Source organism: Cydia amplana, chromosome 5, assembly GCF_948474715.1.
Source record: "Cydia amplana chromosome 5, ilCydAmpl1.1, whole genome shotgun sequence".
Classification (NCBI taxonomy): Eukaryota; Metazoa; Arthropoda; class Insecta; order Lepidoptera; family Tortricidae; genus Cydia; species Cydia amplana.
Window position 1 is genome coordinate 17,849,877 of NC_086073.1, and position 20,405 is coordinate 17,870,281.

General features: G+C 37.4%; 2 protein-coding genes across 2 annotated transcripts; one reads left to right on the top strand and one right to left on the bottom strand.

Annotated features, from left to right (window-relative positions):
• Window positions 1-1,448: 1,448 nt before the first annotated feature.
• Window positions 1,449-8,628, top strand: LOC134648367 (androgen-induced gene 1 protein-like). The gene is made up of 2 exons (XM_063502889.1): window positions 1,449-1,622; window positions 8,080-8,628. The coding sequence occupies exons 1-2, from the start codon at window positions 1,470-1,472 to the stop codon at window positions 8,617-8,619; spliced, it is 693 nt and encodes a 230-aa protein (XP_063358959.1). The 5' UTR covers window positions 1,449-1,469; the 3' UTR covers window positions 8,620-8,628.
• Window positions 8,629-12,703: 4,075 nt separating this feature from the next.
• On the bottom strand, window positions 12,704-17,425 carry LOC134648142 (androgen-induced gene 1 protein-like). The gene is made up of 2 exons (XM_063502620.1): window positions 17,215-17,425; window positions 12,704-13,277 (listed from the first exon to the last, which is right to left on the bottom strand). The coding sequence occupies exons 1-2, from the start codon at window positions 17,365-17,367 to the stop codon at window positions 12,738-12,740; spliced, it is 693 nt and encodes a 230-aa protein (XP_063358690.1). The 5' UTR covers window positions 17,368-17,425; the 3' UTR covers window positions 12,704-12,737.
• Between the last annotated feature and the right edge of the window lie 2,980 nt (window positions 17,426-20,405).

Sequence of the window (20,405 nt, forward strand, 5' to 3'; positions counted from 1 at the left end):
TAAACTAACAATAAAAAGTAACCTAAAATTAAAACTACCTACAAAACTAAAACAACTACTTAAAAAACTAAAAATGCTGCCAGTATCTTTGGCGTAGTGCTAAAGATACTTTTTCTACGAGTCAACAAAAAAAATACTTAAAACTAGTAGAAGAATCATATATGTAGGTAAAAAAATTCGATTGGTCAATTTCATTATGGAAATTCAAAGGTGTATGTGAAGTCCCCAATCCGCATTGGGCTAGCGTGGGGACTATAGCCCAAGCCCTCTCGCGCGTGAGAGGAGGCCTGTGCCCAGCAGTGGGACGTATAAAGGCTGAAAAAAAAAATTCATTATAGTTGACTAAACTGTATCGAAATGAATATTATAGTTGCCTAAACAGTATCGAAATGAATATTATAGTTGCCCAAACAGTATCGAAATGATTATTATAGTTGAGTTGGGGTCCCATAGTGAAAAAAGTATGCGATTTCACTTTGGTATACGAAGTCTTAATTCAAGCATTGCAGTCGACGAGTAGAAAAACCTTATCTATCGTGCCACACGAATATTGAAATATTTGAAATGATATTGTGAAAAAGTATATAAACAATCAAGTTGTTATCAGAGACCCCTTACAGTGATAAGTGACCCGGAGATGAGAGTCTGAAGTAACCCACACTGTTATCAAATATGTCGTATAAATTTGGGTGCTTTTAATAAATAAGTTTAATCATTATTTGAGAATGAAATCCTACGATTCATTCACATACTCCCCACTCACTAGGTCACTCTCTGTCCCAGTACTAATCTTTTACGTACATGTTATGTTTAAACTTAAGGACTTTAAATTTACATTCCTCCTTTTAACAAGTCTTAGTTAAATCTAGTCTGTTCGGAAAGAGAAGAGTCGTGGAATGTATTGGGCTCCATACATGCCACGACTCTTCTCTTTCAATTTAATTTGTCAATTTAAATTGCCTATTTTATTAAATGATTTTATTTAAATTCTGTAGGTAGACTTAAATTTAAAGGGACAGATTATGTAGGTAGATAGGATACTAAGACAAATCTAATGAAACTCTTACAGTGTAATCCGTTAAGCCGTTTAGGATACAGAAAGTTCTAAAGAAATATATGTATATGTAAACATAAATCAACTCAAAAAAACATTAAATACCCTCTTTAAGTCACTCGGTAAAACAAGTAAAACATGCGGCATATGGGTCAAACATGTCGGCGGCGATGTCTACAGGAAAGACGCGAACGAGTTAAGCATGCAATAAAATGTGTATGACCTATACGCCAATGAACTTGAAATTATCATATCGACCCGACTAGACACCGGTTATCGTCATAATAACAATCAGGTTCGTTATCAGATAACTCAACGACTACTCATTCACCGCCCGTCCGTCGCTCAAATCAGTGTGGTGTGGCTCACCGTTACAGTATAAAAAAAATAGTACCTAGTGTACACACTTGTCAAAATGTTGCTACGTCTCTTCCACGTGTCTGTTGCGTCGCTGTTCTGGTATACAGTGTGGTATGACCTGAGTTACGTGAATATTCCGTTCCCGAATAAGGCGTATGAGCAGTATCCATTAAGGGGGAGAACAACGTTCTTGACGTTCTGGTGTTTGGTGAGTTGTTTTTATTTATTTCAGTGTACCGATATTGTTATTTTACAGTACATATGGCGCTACTTTACCGAAATAGTGCGGTAATTGGCACTTTACGTGCCTACTTGCCTAGTTCGAAAATTTGGATTACTCGTATAGTCTAAGGTACCGATACACATTTCTGCACCTATTAGTTTAGCCAGTTAGTCAATACCTATACCTACATTTGAAATGACCATTAGGATTATTTAATATTTGTATTGTTATTCCTCTTTTTATATTAACATGTTTAAATCTTTAAAATAAACATTTTATAGAAGAATAGAATAGAATAGAAAAACGTTTATTGCAAAAACCATCTACATACAGCACCACACATATAAATTTAAGAAAGAAGATCTTATACACTAAACAGTTAAAACTATTAGTAGCTTAAATTTTCAACTCACAACTGCAATTGTGTGCGAACATAATCTACTGCATACAATTGATCTTTAGACCTATGATATTATTAGGTGTCTGGTGATTAGTACTAAAGTTGTATGACATAATAGTCACAGACATCTAGTATTGTGTGGTATACATTCACTTTTATAATAATATACCTACTGTAAAACCATCCAAATAGGTATAGCCCAAAATCTCCCAACTTAAAATGTTGCTAGTAGTGTTAAAATTATAAGGTGGGTTGGGTTAAAATTGAAAGGGTTTTTTCATGAGGGATAAGACAAAAAATCATTCATATACCGAAGCATTACGGGCTTACCCCTCATGAAAAGCCCTTTCAATCTTACCCGAACCATCCCGAACGCACCTTACTGCTATGGTATACTGTAGGATAAACATATTAACTATGTACAACAAAAAATAAATGAAAAGTAGACATTATACCTATCAAAGATTTTTTTTCTATCAAGCTTTTAACATTTTGGTTGAAGTATGCCCCAAGGCCCCAACGTTCTCATTTCTCAGTACAAAATTTATCCGTCAAACCGTAGCCATTTTGGTGGTGGGCAAGCTTTTTATGTGTGCGTTAAAATATGTATGTGTGGGTTTATTGCACGTTTTTTAGGGTTCCGTAATCAGCGGCCTAGTAATAAGCACACTGTGTGATCTCACACAGTCAGCACTGAAAATAGTAGAGAAATGGTGCAAGGAGAATGACCTATCGGTAAACCCAAAAAAGACCGACACAATTCTCTTCACACACAAACGAAAACTGGGCACATACCAAATGCCAACCCTGTTTGGCACAAGACTGACACTTTCAAAGGATGTAAAATACCTAGGCATAATACTGGACGATAAACTGAACTGGAACAAACACCTAGAAAATAAACTGAACAAAGCAACAGTAGCCTTTTGGCAATGCCGGAGGATGGTGGGCAAGAGATGGGGACTTGCCCCTCACATTATACTGTGGCTGTACAAAATGGTAATAATGCCAATGATCAGCTACGGAGCGGTTGTATGGTGGCCCCGCACCCAGCTAACCACGGCAATAGATAAACTGCACAAAACACAAAGACTAGCATGTGTAGCTGCGACGAGCTGTATGAGAACTACTCCGACTGCGGCCCTAGAAACAATGCTAGGACTCCTGCCATTACACATATACATACAAAAAGAAGCGGCTGCCACAGCTCTTCGGTTGAAAAATCTAAACCTATGGACATCTTTCAGCTCACCGCACAAGAGGATCTATGACAATATGATCTCAAAACTGCCCATGCTGGAAGCGCCAATTGACCAAATACCAAAAACTATGATCTTCTGGAAAGACTACGCCATATCGTTAACAGAAGATCCTAAAGAAGGACTAGACCAAACAAAACTAAGAATATTCACAGATGGCTCAAAAACAAACACAGGAACAGGATGTGGTGTCTTCTCAGAGGACCTGAACATACACATCTCAAAACCCCTGGGCGAATACAACACAGTATTCCAAGCTGAATGCGTAGGTATAATAGAAGCTTGCAATGCTATAACAAGACGAAAAGTGAAACACGAGAATATACTAATACTGTCAGACAGTAAATCAGTACTACAAGCGCTAGGCAGTGACAAACTAACTTCAGAACTTATACTGGAATGTCATCGAAGACTTACTGAGGTGAGCAAGGAAGGCAACAAAGTAACAATCCAATGGATAAAGGGGCATAGTGGATCAAGAGGAAACGATGCAGCGGATGAACTGGCCAGGAAAGGCTCAGAGACACCGGCATACGGACCCGAGCCCATTATACCCCTTCCAATATCCTACATACACAACCAACTAGACCTACATCACAGACAACTGCACAATAAGTACTGGAATGAAATGGACACATGCAGGCAGACTAAAGATATTTTACCGGAACTGAACTACAAGCTCACCAAAATACTACTGAAAACACCTAGGCAACAACTACGTAAAATAATAGGACTTATCACAGGACATAACACACTAAACAAACACCTACACAATATGGGTAAAACGGACAGCCCCTTGTGCAGAGCATGCATGGAAGAAGAGGAAACAACAAAACACATACTCCTAGACTGCAAACAGGTAGAAACATACAGGAACAAATACCTAGGAACTCCGAGCACACTAAAAGAGGCAGTCAGCAACCTGAAAACACTGCTAGGTTTCATGGAGGAGCTGGGGTGGTTAGAGTAGCGCTACCTCGTTTCACGCAAAATAGGCACAATGGTTGTCGATTTGCGGAAAATGCCCAGAAACACTAACTAACTAACTAACTAGGGTTCCGTAGCCAAATGGCAAAAAACGGAACCCTTATAGATTCGTCATGTCTGTCTATCTGTCCGTCTGTCCGTCTGTCCGTCCGTATGTCACAGCCACTTTTTTCCGAAACTATAAGAACTATACTGTTGAAACTTGGTAAGTAGATGTATTATGTGAACCGCATTAAGATTTTCACACAAAAATAGAAAAAAAAAATTTTTTTGGGGGTTCCCCATACTTAGAACTGAAACTCAAAAAAAAATCTTTCATCAAACCCATACGTGTGGCATATCTATGGATAGGTCTTCAAAAATGATATTAAGGTTTCTAATATCATTTTTTTCTAAACTGAATAGTTTGCGCGAGAGACACTTCCAAAGTGGTAAAATGTGTGTGTGTCCCCCCCCCCTGTAACTTCTAAAATAAGAGAATGATAAAACTAAAAAAAATATATGATGTACATTACCATGCAAACTTCCACCGAAAATTGGTGAGAACAAGATCTAGTAAGTATTTTTTTTAATACGCCATAAATCCCCTAAATACGGAACCCTTCATGGGCGAGTCCGACTCGCACTTGGCCGCTTTTAGGGATGTGGACTTGTCGATTTTAATCATGTTATATATCGATATTCTCTACACAGTGGAACGGAATAGGGATTAATGGAAGCTTCGATATCTTCACTAAAAATAAACACCCTGGAAATGCTAATGGATAATAAATACTTTACAAATTTTATAATATAATTATAAACTCTATTATTGCGAAAAACATATTTTATTTGGTTTTAATGTAACTTATATATATGTGGCGTTCCATGCCCCCTTTAGACAATAATTCAAATAATTATAACGGGGTCATAATTAAGAGTACCTTAAAAAAAACTGAATTAATGATTACAAGGATAAATTCTATATCTGGTTTAATTTATCGCCCGTATTGGATTTACATACGGTATATAAAGTTGTGTTATAATGGTTATCTGCTCATTTTAGGTAGTTAAAATCCTTTCAAGTAAAATTTTAATTGTAAAAAAGTCTGTATAGTTTATCGATATGACTTTAATCGTCGTGGCGGATGCCTCTGGTTCCTCGTTGTTAATCGTATCGTACATAACATTTGGCTGTGTGTGTGAGGCTACGGTGACTGATGGCTTAGACTCTATCTTTAAAAATATTATATCTATGGTATGCCCTTGCAAATATAGTCTAGTTTCCGTGTGAATTTATTCATGACATTTGCCAAGATTTAAAAGGCCTCACTCTGGCTTTACATGTTTCTTAAATAACCGGTAAGTATATTATCTCAATATGACATCACAGTCGCAGTCGTCACAAAATACGCCTATTTACGATGTAATAGGTGTTTTAAAACAATGTGATCATTCGCAAATAGCGACTTTGACCCCTATACTATTAGGTATGTAGATAGCTATATGTACCTATACTATTGTACATTGTTTGTTAGAATCAAGGCCAACCGCTTAATCTGATATTCCTAAAGGCGTGTCCACATACGTGTGTATCTGTGGCAATAGTTACACTTAATGATATTTCAACTGTATGTTTACATATTTTGTTTTTAGTGATAATTAATTATATGACTCTAGGGTCAGCATTATGCTGAGGCGAGCCCATTTAATGGTAAACAATAAACAATATGTAATTATGTATGTTTTTAATATCTTATAATGTTACTTTTGTATGTACATACACTAAGTTTATCACGAAAAAATAAATGATTTGATTTGATTTGATATGTACAGTCAGCAGCAGAAGTTGCTAAGCGGGCGAGGTGTTCAAAATTCCCTTGACACGCTCTTATTCTCTTAACAATAAAGTCGCGTCAAGATCATTTTGAACACCTCGCCCGCTAGAAACTTCTGCTGTTGACTGTACATCTATCGTAAATTCGGAATTAGACTTAGTTCCAAATTAGGCATTGTTGGAATGGTAGAAACGAAGAGCAATTTTTTTATTTGTTTACTTTCTACGCCTGACAAAAATATTGCATTATTTGTGGTCATTTCGCATAGTATAAATATGTACCTACTTTTATCTTAAAAATTAGATGTTTATGATGTAGCCCTAGCTTTAGACACACTATACACTTCAATGACTGCGTTTTGCGATAATTGACCATTCCGTAATCAGCTATGCTATGAGTAATTAACGTAATTATGTGATTTCATGTCAGTACTATATATATCATTAAATGGGAATATATATCATTTAGATCAGTGTTTTTCAAAGTGTGGGTCGCGACCCCCAGGGGGGTCGCGGCACTTGTCCAAGGGGGTCGCGAAGTTCAGCTTTGAGAGAAACTTATGGAAAGCAATTTCATTTTTTAAACTTAAAAATCTAATCCTTTAAAATTTAAATTTAAAGTTTATATTTTAAAAGTCGTTAATGTACATATTAATACAACAAATCATTATTAGATAGGTAAACTGTATTTTAAAAGTAAAGGTTTAACTGTATTCAGTGTGAAGAATGAGCTTGTTTCATTTTGACTAATTTGTCAAACCGCGGTTCCTGCCGCGACACGCAGACGATTAAATCATTTTCCAAATTCAATCTATATTTTTTTTTTGGTTTTGATATCGACCATTGATGAAAACGTCAGCTCGCATAAATATGAAGTAGCAAATGGGATCAAAACTTTAAGGGCTTCTTTTGCTAGATGGGGATATTCAGCCAAAACGCATATGTAACTGAGTGAATGATAGAAAGGTGCGTTCCAAACACAGCACTGGTCTGTGGTTCCAAATTTGTTATAAGTACTAAATAGAAAAACGTAGAAACGGGGTTTGGGGGTCGTGAAAAAATGTTAGTGGTCATAAAGAGCCGTGACACCATAAGTTTGAAAAACACTGATTTAGATAATTTTAATATTATTAAAACAAAACATAAACAAACTAGATTTAAACTAAAGAAGTTGTAGGTACCTACTAGTAGTGTAGTAGACCACGTACAGTAATGAATTAGACTCTAATGAATCTAATAGTAATAATAATCGTAGCTCGGTTTTTTCTGGGTCAAAAACGTACTAGTACCTACATCACGGTATACCTACTTAAATATCGACTTGTGTTATCGATATCGAAGTCAAGCAAATTCTAAATTATGATAACAAATGTGACTCATCAAAATAAAATTAAAAATAATATAATTTTCATCACTAGTCCTCGCACTTTTTAACCTTTTCGACGCCAATGACGGCAATGACGGACATATCTGCACCGTAGTTCCAACGCCAAAGACGGATTAATCCGTCACAGACCACAGAGCAACGTAGACCTACGTGCACAAGCATAAAGTTCAATTTCAGTTTTGACGATTCGGTGACGTGGCGTCTGAGTGACAACTTTTGTGTTAGACACGGCGTCGAAAACGTTACTTAAACGTCAAATGAAATTGCACCCTTCAAACCGGGGCATGGTAATCAAAGAATATAATAATTAGAAACCGATGTCCACTATGCCATTGACAGCAGATTCCTATAGTTGTTTGCTACCGTCATCTAGTTAGTTAGATCCTTGAATGATTCGATTTGATTCGATCGATGGTACGATCGAGTTTACAAACATCATTACAAGCCAACGTTCCAGAAATATATCTACACGACTTTAAGACACTGATAATAGGTCATGTAAATATATTTTTGGAACGTCAGCTCTTGAAGATGTGAACTCGACTATACCACCGAGTTTTTTAAAGTTTCTACAACCTTAAAGTTTGTTTCAGATACTGCAAACAATTTACTTCACCGTCTCCGTTCTGAACGACTACATCGGCACCAACGTCGATCACCCCAAGCAGAGCTCCATCTTACGCTCCATCAAGGACAAGCTTTTCATACTCGCCTTCCCCGTCGCCCTCTACGTCACCTCGGCCTTCTGGGGCATCTACGCCATCGACAAAGATCTCATCTTCCCTGATAAAATAGCCAACGCCATCCCCTCATGGGTCAACCACACAATGCACACTCTAATTCTTCTCTTCATCCTTTTAGAACTGGTCATAACTTATAGAAGATACCCGTCTAGGTTCGTTGGGTTCTCGATCGTCGTTTGTTTCAATTTGACGTACACATTCTGGTTCCATTGCATTTGGTATCAGACGGGGGTTTGGGTGTACCCTATTTTAGACGTATTGAACTGGCCGGCTAGGGTAGGGTTCGTACTGTCCAGTATTACTGTAGCGATTGGATTTTACTTGTTGGGAGAGAAACTGAATAGACTTGTGTGGACGAAAGTCGATAAGAAGAAGGTAAAGAGCAAATGAGTGGATGTTGTTAGGAAATAACATATTAAATTATACAAAGACTGTTTTCTAAATGCCATTGTTTCATTTTTCACCCTAATTAAATTAGAATATTGGCGCTTGCGTGGGGATATAGTTCCAACACGTAGAGGCCCATAAATTATTATTATCCTTTATTCATTTAATTTCTTAGATTAGGTTATTTATAATATGAATATAAAAGAAAAATATAAAAACACTTACAAAACAATAAAAAATACATATAAACACATTATAAAAAACCTAACCTAGGATGCCGCCGGCAGCGGGGCAGGACCCAAGCTACCGGTGGTCAGGGCCGCAGAGAGAGGAACCGGCGGACTATCCGCGCCGTGTCCAAGATCACCGCCTTCTGCATCTGGCCCTTGATCCAACCACCTAGCGAGAGTCTCTCAAGATGTTGGTCGAGTATTATTATCATGTGCTAGCCCGGCAGTTGTGACTAGAGCCCAAAGACTAGAGCCAATCGCCGATCAGTTTATTATTACTTATTTTAAAAAAAGTTGTTAAATCCGAGTCGGGCTCCTAATATAGGTAATTATCATATTTTTTTAGAATGACACTAATTTAATATTTATACCTTGGTAGGTAAAGCCCTAACAATTAATATACAAGAATAAATACAATACTAACATAACAAATACAAAAATAACAAATATTCTTTATTGCACACCTCAATACAGAAAAACAATACAAATAATTTAGAAAAGAAGAGCTAGGTTAAACAACAGGCGGTCTTATAGCTAAAAAGCGATCTCTTCCAGACAACCTTTAGGTAGCGGAAATTATAAATTCATGTCATGTCAGTAGGTGTTTCAGACACTGACGTGTTACGAACACTGATGACTTTTTGTTCGGCCACATATCAAATAATCGATTTTTGCTTTATGCAAAAAAATATGATAAGCTTTATCATTTGTTTCAATACATCATATCTCGTTATCTGATCTATATTTTTAATTATACATCGTCTCCCAAGCATATACAGGATGGCCCATTTAGATCGGTCAGTATGAGAAAGTCTGAAACTATAAGACATACGAAGATCTGTTCTTAGGAACCATGTCATCGATTTTAATAACAAGAAGAACTGCATTCATACATTTAAAAAAAAACCTATACTCAGCTCGGGAATCGAACCCGGACGTTTTGAAAAACAAAACTAAAACTATTTCTATTTAGATATCGATTGTGTAGGTTTTAAGCAGTAAATTTTACTATGAAACACTCGGATGAAACATGATGTCTAAAATGAATAAAATGCATTTTTTCATGTTCTTTAATTTATTTTAGTAAGTGTTCGAAATGACCACTGCCTTTTTATTATTTTGAGAACAGGTTTTTTTTTAATGTGTGTTTGCAATTTTTCTTGTTATTAAAATCGATGACATAGTTCCTAAGAACAGATCTTCGTATATCTTATAGTTTCAGACTTTCCCATACTGACCGATCTAAATGGGCCACCCTGTATAGAGTAGGTATCTCTAACACAAAGAGTAGTATAATATATAGATCTAACACCGAAGTATTTGTCGCATTATGTAAAAAGGTTCTTTAACCGCCAAGGAACATAAAAACAGCAAGCAAATACTTGTAAAAACTGTAAAAAGTAAATTAATATGCACCCTGTTTATTTTAAGCTAACGATTTAGCACCTAGAAGCTTACGCGTGAGGGCGTGAAGTGGTCAAGCGTAAACCGCCGCATATTTTTATGTGACTGGAAAAAACAATTTGGCGGGACTCATATCAGTAATTCTATAAGAGCCATTTACCAAAACCAACATAGAGATCAAGACAAGTTTGCAAAGATTTTGATAGCACACGCAGTGCAAGTGTTATTTATACGTCATAATTTCATATAAGTTTGCCGTTTAAAATAACACGTGCACTGCGTGGGCTATCAAAATCGTTGCCGACTTGTCTTGGTCTGACTCTACAAGAATAACTATAAAAGTCTTATCAGAGCTTACTGTACTTCTCTCCGATTGAAAAGACTCAAACCCTAAACAATCCTTACTCAATCTGCACTTCAGCCTAAACTTAACACGAAATGCTGAAACGCAAACTGCATATTTTGTAGCACGGACATTTTCCGACGCCATTTTTGACGGGATTTTTCGCCACAAAAGGACAGATAGGAGTGACGGGTGACTCTTTGAATAGAATTCCGATCGAAGCGTTTTGTTAGTGGACGTTGGAATAGAATGACTTTACAAATGAGTTCTATTCAGGCACCACGGGCGCATTGGGCGGTTTTATCTCGTGTTTATCGTGAAAAATTTTTCAGCATTTTAGAGAAAGCGAGATGTAAATGACTAGATGAGTTTCGGTTTAAGAATATACATAGGTATAGTCTGTCAAGCCATTTCCGTCAGTAGAAAAAAGCGCGCGTAGGATTATCGTCCCATAGAAAATTTGAAATTCACGCCTTTTCTACTGACAAAGTTATTTGACAAACTATACCGTTAGGTTACACCCTACTCATAAGGTCGTGTTCGTGCCGGTGAGTAAGATACCAGGGTCCAGGGGCCTTACCATGATGTCCTTATTGCAATTCTGTTTAGGACCTAATAAACTGAATCACTAAAGGACGAAGCTAAATAAGGCGCATAGTTCCGTCCTTTAGCCATTCAGTTTTAGTTAGTCCTTTAGCGAGCTCAACGAGGGTGCGTAACTGCGTAACCCAAAAAATATGGAATTTTCTAGTTTCAACGGACATTAGCAATTAGCTTTAAAGGCCCGCCACAATACATCACTGCTTGGTCGATGTTGCACTCAAAAAGACCCACAACACTACAAGAATAACGTAAAAAACTTTAAAAAAAGGTTTTCATCCCGCAGAACCCCAAAAGTGCGATAATTAAGCGGAGTTAACGAGGGGCAGTAATCCGGCGGTATTTGAGGAAAAGTATATTTAGGCTTTACTAATGAGGCCTTACACTTTACGTCCACTCTAGAGAGAGCCTCTAGAGGTATTTTTATAGGAGATTTACCTCGCCTTAAGGCTCTAATGTAGTATTTTATTTCCTTATGAGTGTGAGTCTCAGGAAAATTATTTCCTGTGAGTTTATTGAGTTTCGTTGAGTCTTACTAAAATTTTCTGTTTGGACATTCCTTTGATAATATCATTTAAAGAATAAATGTATCAGAATTACTGTATACAACTTAAGTATCGATTGGCGTTTTCGATAAACGATGTCATATTGCTAGAAATTCCGCTTTTATCCTTTTCTTGGGAGTGTCCGCGACTTTCTGTTAAATTCCAGTTTTACCTCCTACTTGGAGTCTAATGAGGTACTTTACTGTCCCTGGCAGATGACTGAGCAGAAAAAGGACGACGAGGACGAGAAATTCTTGAAAGGAAACGGCGATGGATCGGGCACGGGCACGTGCTCCGTAGGCCGAACAGCCATCTGGCCAAGCAGGGTCTCCGCTGGCAGTCGGCTAGCAGTAGGCAGTCGGGGAGGCCTAGTACTACATGGAGGCGATCTGTTGTGAAGGAGGCTGGCTCAACTGGACTCGGCTGGAAAGAGCTGGAAGTATTCTTCTGCGAGCCCTATGTCCCTAATGAGGGATAACAGGTATGCATCATCATCATCATCACTGTCCCTGGCTGTTGAGTTCTAGGCCAATCGTGTATGGGATCGTAACACTGTCCTTTAATCATTCTAAACAAAAGTACGATACCTATACCAGAAATAACTTATATCACTGGGAACATATTCAATTGAGTTAGGGTTAAATTAAACAAGGGGATTATAAAAACAGTCTTGTATATTTTAATAAATAAGTTCTCGAACGTATCTTCTAATAAAGTCTAATCCAGAAGGAATCAATAACTTGACAAGTTGACATGCATGTAGCTTAATATAGGGTAAATAAAATAGAATTGAATACAACTTGTCAAGTAAATGTTTCCCCCTTTCCCTCAGTGTTGTTTCCCATTCTGCAGTTTTTAGAAAAACGGTTGAAGTTACAACAAAACTGACAATCAACCAAATATTCTTAATGAAGTTCTCTGCGATAGTTGTCTTTATATTACGGTGCTGGGACATAAAAAGTTTTACAATTATGCGTCCACCTTATAAAATAAAATAAATCATTTGCTCTTCACCTTCTTCGTATCTCCTTTCGTCCACACAAATTCATTCAGCTTCTCTCCCAGCAGGTAAAACCCAATCGCTAAAGTAGTACTGGTCAGCTGAAGCCCTACCCTAGCCGGCCAGTTCAACACACCATAAATAGGGTACACCCAAACCCCTGTCTGATAGTAAATATAATGGAACCAAAACGTGTACATAAAATTGAAACAAACGACGATCGAGTATCCAACAGACCTCGACGGGTACCTCCTGTAAGTTATGACTAGTTCGAAAGCGATGAAGAGAAGAACTAGAGAGTGCATTGTGTGGTTGACCCATGAGGGGATGAGTTTGGCGATCCAGTCAGGAAAGATGAGTTCTTTGTCGATGGCGTAGATGCCCCAGAAGAACGAGGTGACGTAGAGGGCGATGGGAAAGGCGAGGATGAACATCGTGTCCTTGATCGAGCGTAAGATGGAGCTCTGCTTAGGGTGATCGACATTAGTGCCGATGTAGTCGTTCAGAACGGAGACGGTGAAGTAGAGTGTTTGCAGTACCTGAAACAAAAGACTGTATGTTAAGCTAATTTAAAATTAAAACAAGGTACTTGTATCAATTACGGTTGACTCTAATTTACGCTGGCAGAATCATATAAACAATTTAACTGCAAAAATCCGTAAACTTATATACGTGTTTAAAAATATAAGATCTGTGGTCGGACAACAGACGATTAAAACCATATACTTCGCACTTGCGCAATCCGTCCTAACGTATTGTGTTGGAGTTTGGGGCGGTGCACATAAGACGTCACTCCTACGTTTAGAACGTGCACAGCGAGCGGTTTTAAAAGTGATGATCAAAAAACCTTTTTGGTTCCCAACGGTTCAACTTTACCATGACTGTAAAGTGCTAACTGTACGAGGCTTATTTATACGACAGGTGATAAGTAGGAAGCACAAAACATTGTCATTTAACCCAGAACTAACACGTAATAGGAGACGTTCGAACCATGTCTATGCAGTGCACAATTATCGAATGAAGCACTCTGGTTGTCATTTCCACTACCTGAGCCCTAAATTATATAATAGAATTAATAAAATTACTGATATTTATAAATTAACACTCAAAGATTGTAAGTCAAAACTTACTACCTGGCTGATGACTCTAACTTACGAGGAATTGGAGAATCTTGTAAAATGAAACTAAATGTCATATTTACCATCTTGTAACAAACACTTTTATATCCCCGCCTTTTCATATATACATACACACACACACACACACACACACACACACTCGCATACACACACACACAAACACACACGCACACACACACATTAGCATGCAAATCCAAACTCCTTTTTAGTTTAATTTTTCTTCTTCTCTATATTGGATGTTTTGTTGTTTTGATATACTTAGTACCTCATTAATGTACTTTTACTATACAACTCATTTTTTTTTCTCTTTAAGAGTAAATCTTACTCCTCGTCTTCCGGGGTGAGGGCCTGGAGATCTGTAATACAGGTTCACGCCTAGTTCAGACTCCAGTCTCTCATAAAGGATATAAATCTAAGTTGTCTTTTACTCTATTTAATAGTTAATATTGCTGAATGTATCCTTTGTGAGGTGAAAAAATATGTATTTTATTATTATATTAGTATTTGCTCTAAAAAGATTGAGGAGGATAGCAGACGAATCCACTACTCTAACAGCCTACCATGGTTATGTCGCATCTGTTCTGCGATACGGTATTATAATTTGGGGAAACTCTACAGATGTCGATCAGGTGTTTCTAACGCAAAAAAAATGTATACGTGCTATTCGAGGTGTCGGGTCATTAGCGTCTTGTAAACCTCTTTTTAAAAAGTTTAATGCCCTGACCTTGCCTTGTATTTATATTTACGAGCAAGCGAAATTCGTATTAAGCAATCCTGAGCTGTTTGAAAAACGATCCCAAAATCCAAGACTCAGGGACAGAGATGTATGTAGAGTAAAACAGCAGTTTGTTAATTCAGCCCTGTACAACAAAAACTGTTTCATGATGTCAGGGAAAGTATATAACAATATCCCTTTAGAGTTAAGACTGTTACCTAAAAATCTGTTTTTACGTAAACTCCGACATTGGCTGATGGATAAATGTTTTTATAACTTAAACGATTTTTTTAATAATTACATAACTTAGTTTGGTATTAATTGACATGTATGTATGACACTGAATAGTTGTAAATTCTAAAAAAATTTCATAATTTATACGTGCTGATCTTGTAATTTATTTAATTTAATTTATTTATTTCAACTTGTAATAAAACTATTTGACATTCGTGAATTATTTCTTAACGATGAATTTATTTATATTTTGTGTTGGCAATTGTACCATAATTGTTGTAATTGTAAATATGTATATAGGTAATCTTAAAATGCTAGACTGTAAGTAAAATTTGCATGCCTACACTCTCGGCGAGATGTGATGTTCGATTTATTCAAGATGAATGTTACCACCTAATTTATGTACCACATTTCTGGCAAATAAACGATATTTCTATTTCTATTTCTATTTCTATTATATTATTATTATAATAAACGAGACTATTCGCTCCGTGCAAAGCACCTGGTAGGGGAAGCCGAAACGATCGCAGCGCTTGATGTGGCCAATACTGACAAGTTTGGTAACTTTGTTTCTGTCAATTCCCATACTTCTCAGTTATTTTAGCTTTATAATCACACTTACGATAAAAATGGGTCACGATAGCTATTGTGTGGTAAACTGCAATAATACTGGACGAAACAGTAATATTAAATTTTATATATTTTCAACGCCGAGCTAGATATTAGCCTTTTATATCATATAGTACTATTCCAGGCTTAACAACGTAATGGCTAAACATTTTATCTACTTAGTCTATGTCAACACAGAGTTTTTTTTCTTGTATGTTAATAAAATAGTATGGCTAATACAGTGTACCAACATTAAGTGAATGTAATATTAGTTATTGAAAGCCCGTCAAAAGCACACTTTTGGCACGTAGGGTTATCTGTCGTCTGTCACAAGTGTCACAACAGACATTGTGCCTAAAGCGGGAGAACATAAATTTTTAACACAAAATATGTTGATTAAAACCTGTGAAAAAGGTCAAAGTTTTTATAATTGCAAGCATCGTACGTATCCCCAGGATGAGGATCACTATACTTGGTCAACCAGATCTTGACAGTAGAAAAAGGCGGCAAATTTGAAAAATGTAGGCGCAAAGGGATATCGTCGCATAGAAAATTTGAATTTCGCGCCTTTTTTTACTGACAAGATTTGGTTGACCAGCTATAAGTAAGTCATCAAAACATAGCGAAACATACATTTTTTCATTGAATTTGTAACGAAACAACAACGAAGAAAATTGACTGAATAATATAAAATACACAGATAATTCTTACTGTTTTCACTAAAGCAAAAACCCAGTGTATTTAACATGAAATAGGAATAGATTCCGCACATTGTTAAGTACATAGTAAATATTTTTAAGGAATAATCTTTATTTTGTTGCGCTCGTTATTTGACAGCGCCGACCACGTTGCGAACGCTAGGCGGCGCTGCCATCGTGCACGGTCCCAATAAGGGCCATATCTCACCGAGGCAACAAGGCGGCGCAACCTGCAGTGGCCGGCCACCAACAAAATGTGTACATCTTTATCGAGGGTATCGCACCTGGTGTCCGCATAATTGCGCCGCCTTGGTGTCCCGGTGAGATATAGGTGATATATACTCGTAGCCTTAGGAAAACCCCTTCCTTACTTCCAACTCCTTAGGGAAGCTCTTACAGAAATTTGTAGGTCGCCGGTCGGCAGATCATTAACAAAATGAATAAAATTTAACCTCGAAAGTCCCCGTGTACTTGTACAAGTACACATTCTAAAGCGCCAAAATTGGCCTGAGTCTTACGAAGATAAAATAAGTTCAAAAACAAAAACTAAAACCAGACTACTGAAAAATCATCTTATTTTTATCAGACATATTTTAAACGATTCTTCACGACGACTTAACATAATTAACTAAATCGTAAATATCAGGTTACAGTACACCATTACTGCCTAGTGCTTATTATATAGCTTATTAACTACTTATTAGTAGCGCACAGTTGAATTCTCTCGCGACACAGGCACAGAATAAATAATAGTATACTAAGTACAGAAGACTCACTCTCTAACAAAACGCGTCTGTTACGATCAGCACAGATATGGCCGCTAGGTGGCGACAGCGCCACGCGCAGCTTATGGCTTTCCCCAAAATTAGGGCCGAACGGATGTACTTTTAGCTACATGTAGAAAAGCGACGAAATCGCGGAGTGAGACACGCCTGACGTGGGGTCAAAAACTTATAGTATAGTTACGACTGAGTAGGTATTCTAGTTCATTGACTGCAGCTTGTCACCTTTGCTTGGTTAATGTGGCAACGATTGGGACAGTGACCAGCTTTTATAATAAAATGAATAAAAAACTACTCACCAAACACCAGAACGTCAGGAAAGTAACTCTCCCTTTCAAAGCATACTGCGCATACTTCTCATTCGGGAAAGGCACATTTATGAAACTCTGGTCGTACCACACAGTATACCAGAACAGCGACGCGGCAGACAGGTGGAATAGGCGTAGCAACATTTCGCCTAGTGTACAACAAATATACTAGCAGATATCACGTACGTACTGTTTGTACGGACCTTTTCTGTATCGACTAGAACCAATTCGACCGACAGACGGGAGAGGAATGAGTTTATAGTTGTGTAGTTATCTAATTTTGCCTGTGATTGTTGTTATGAAGATAACCGGTGTCTGGACGGGTCGATATGACGATGGCGGTTTCAAGTTCAGCGCAAAGAGAATTAAATCACTACCGTAAAACGGGGTGAGTAGGTTTCGCGGGGAGAGGTGGGTTATGAATGGGGAGAGAAGGTTTGAGAGGGGGGTGAGAAGGGATTTTAAGGCTACTGCTACAAAAATAATGTATTCCAATTTAAAATGGAGCTATATAGTAATACGCATAATAAAAAAAAATCGATGCAACAATCTTCCAAAATCACCTTTGTATGAAAACCCCTCTCACCCCAAATACGAGGCACTACGGGGTGAGGTGGGTTTTCCTCTTTATCGTCAAAGTTATGAAATGGAACTACCCGAAATAAAATAAAAACTAAAATAGGTACAAACGTAGTACATCTCGCTCGCTTGCCACTTTACGCGAATTTAGAGCCGCCATAAAAGAAAAAATCACCAACTGTCACGATGACATCTCATATAGTTTAGAGTATTCATACACTAATTGGGAAGTAACCATGGATCCATGGTTACTCGAGAAGGGTGGGGATACCCCTTATCCAGAAATAAATACTTCATATAATCAGGATTGAACTTCACTTCAGGTAAGTTCGTTTAATCCTAATTATATTCGTATTTATTTCCGGATAATTAACAATGTAGATGTTTAGAGAAGAGAATTAAATAATTTGTAAAAACCAAATATCTCAAAAATCTACCCAAAAACAAGCACTTGTCTTTTTGGCAAGAATATATATATATATATATATATATATATATATATATATATATGTCGGAGAATGGCTGAATTGTGCCATCTATCGCCTTGAAGAGGCGTTTCATCACGCAATCTTTAAGATAAGATAAGATAAAAATATATTTTATTGCACGGAAAGGATACAACAGTGGTTACAACACGAGTTACTGGTAAGAGTTGTGCATAACTAAATTGACATGCCGAGATTCCAGGAGTCCCCGCACTAGGCTAGGCCTGTATCGCTTTGACAAATAGAGCAAACTATTAGGGTGTTACAGCTAGCACCTGAGTGGTGTTCGGCGCAGTTCCGCCAAGGCGTCATAGAGTGCGCTGTCAAAAACAAATGAAAGCCAGAACAATTGAAGTGAGGCTGTCAATCAATCTTCAGACGAGAACATGATGAGAAAGATCGGGAGAAGATGACGTCTGTGGCGGTTCCTGGGTCTAATCCACTGGTTTGCTTTGAATAAGAAGTGTAACGTGTGCTATGATTTGTAATCAGTCTTATCCAATAAAGACTGTGAGTTGAATAACGTATTTCATTGACGAGGGCTCGCCATCCATGATTGAAGGTCCTGATGTGCTCCTGATAGTATGACACGCCCACGATTCCGACATATATATCTATCATGGATACCTATCTCTGTATATCATCAAAGGTAAACTAAACATAAGTTGCTATGAGACATCTTAAAGTAGATCAATGTTAAAATAAAAATTCTCCCTCCTATAACGTGAGGATTATCAACAATAAAATTAGAGTCAACATACCATTCAGTTTTCATAAGTAAAAATAAAATGTTATCGAGGTTTGAATTTCAGTTTTGACCCTACTAACCCCATTTTACGGTACGTTTTAGTTCAGCGTATGCCACTTGTTTGACCGAATGTTGAAAGGAGGGTACTGGTTTCTGAGTTTGTTTTTGTTTGTAGTTATACCTAAACCTTGGACAAATTCTGTAGCTCGGGGGGCTTGTCGGATTTTACTGATCAGCGCTGGAAGTCGCCAGCAACATGCTGAGATGGGGCCATTTCGTGACACTTTATTTTCACTATGTACTTTTTGTGTAATTATGTGTATTGTCTGTGTGTTTACTAATAAAAAACTATTCTATTATATTCTATTTATTAATATATATTCATATTCTCATTGAGATTATGACGTTTAAATAACACTTGCACCGTCTGGGCTATCAAATCGCTGCCAGCTCAGCTTGGTCTAACTCTATTTATTCGGTTTTGCGGGAAGTTTATTTTCTTTACGGTAGTACTATTACTTACTTATTCTGTGGTATAAGTAAGTAGAAATTTGTTTGCAGGGGAGGTCAACTGTCTCTGCAGCTGACTGTAGGTTCATTTTATTGTAGGTACATTGGGCGCCACAAGGATGCAGCATATTTGATAATGTTGATAATTAATGGTGTTACTCAGACATTTGATAGACTTCTTCATCTCCGGGTCACTTATCACTGAGGGGTCTCTGCATGATAACAACTCTCAATATTCATATTTTCTGGATGTTGCCACATCCGTGCGGCACGGATGTTGTGGTGATAAAAAATCCATTTTCATTGTTTTTAATTGAAATGAATGTTATAAAGATTTAATTAATTAACAAATCGTCAGGTGACAACAATTCTCACTAACCTAAAAAAACTCAACCTTGTTTTGCTACACTACGGTTCATTATGGCTTTACACTTGTGGTAGTACCTAATTAGTGAGTGTTGGTTATCACCTGACGAAATACAAATTAAAGTTAATTAATTGGATCGACATTGGATATCTCATGAAGAGCAAGAATATTTAGCAATGGAATTCTGGAACATTATCATCTCATCTTCCTCGCGTTATCTCGGCATTTTTGCCACGGCTCATGGGAGCCTGGGTCCGCTTGGCAACTAATCCCAGGAATTCGTGTAGGCACTAGTTTTTACGAAAGCGACTGCCATCTGACCTTCCAACCCAGAGCGTAAACTAGGCCTTGTTGGAATTACTTAGTCCGGTTTCTTCACGATGCTTTCCTTCACCGAAAAGCGACTGGTGAATATCAATAGTTATTTGTACAACAAGAGATCAAAGTTTGATATTTCTTCGAGTGCTTATTTTGAGTCCCGTGCAAGCGAAAG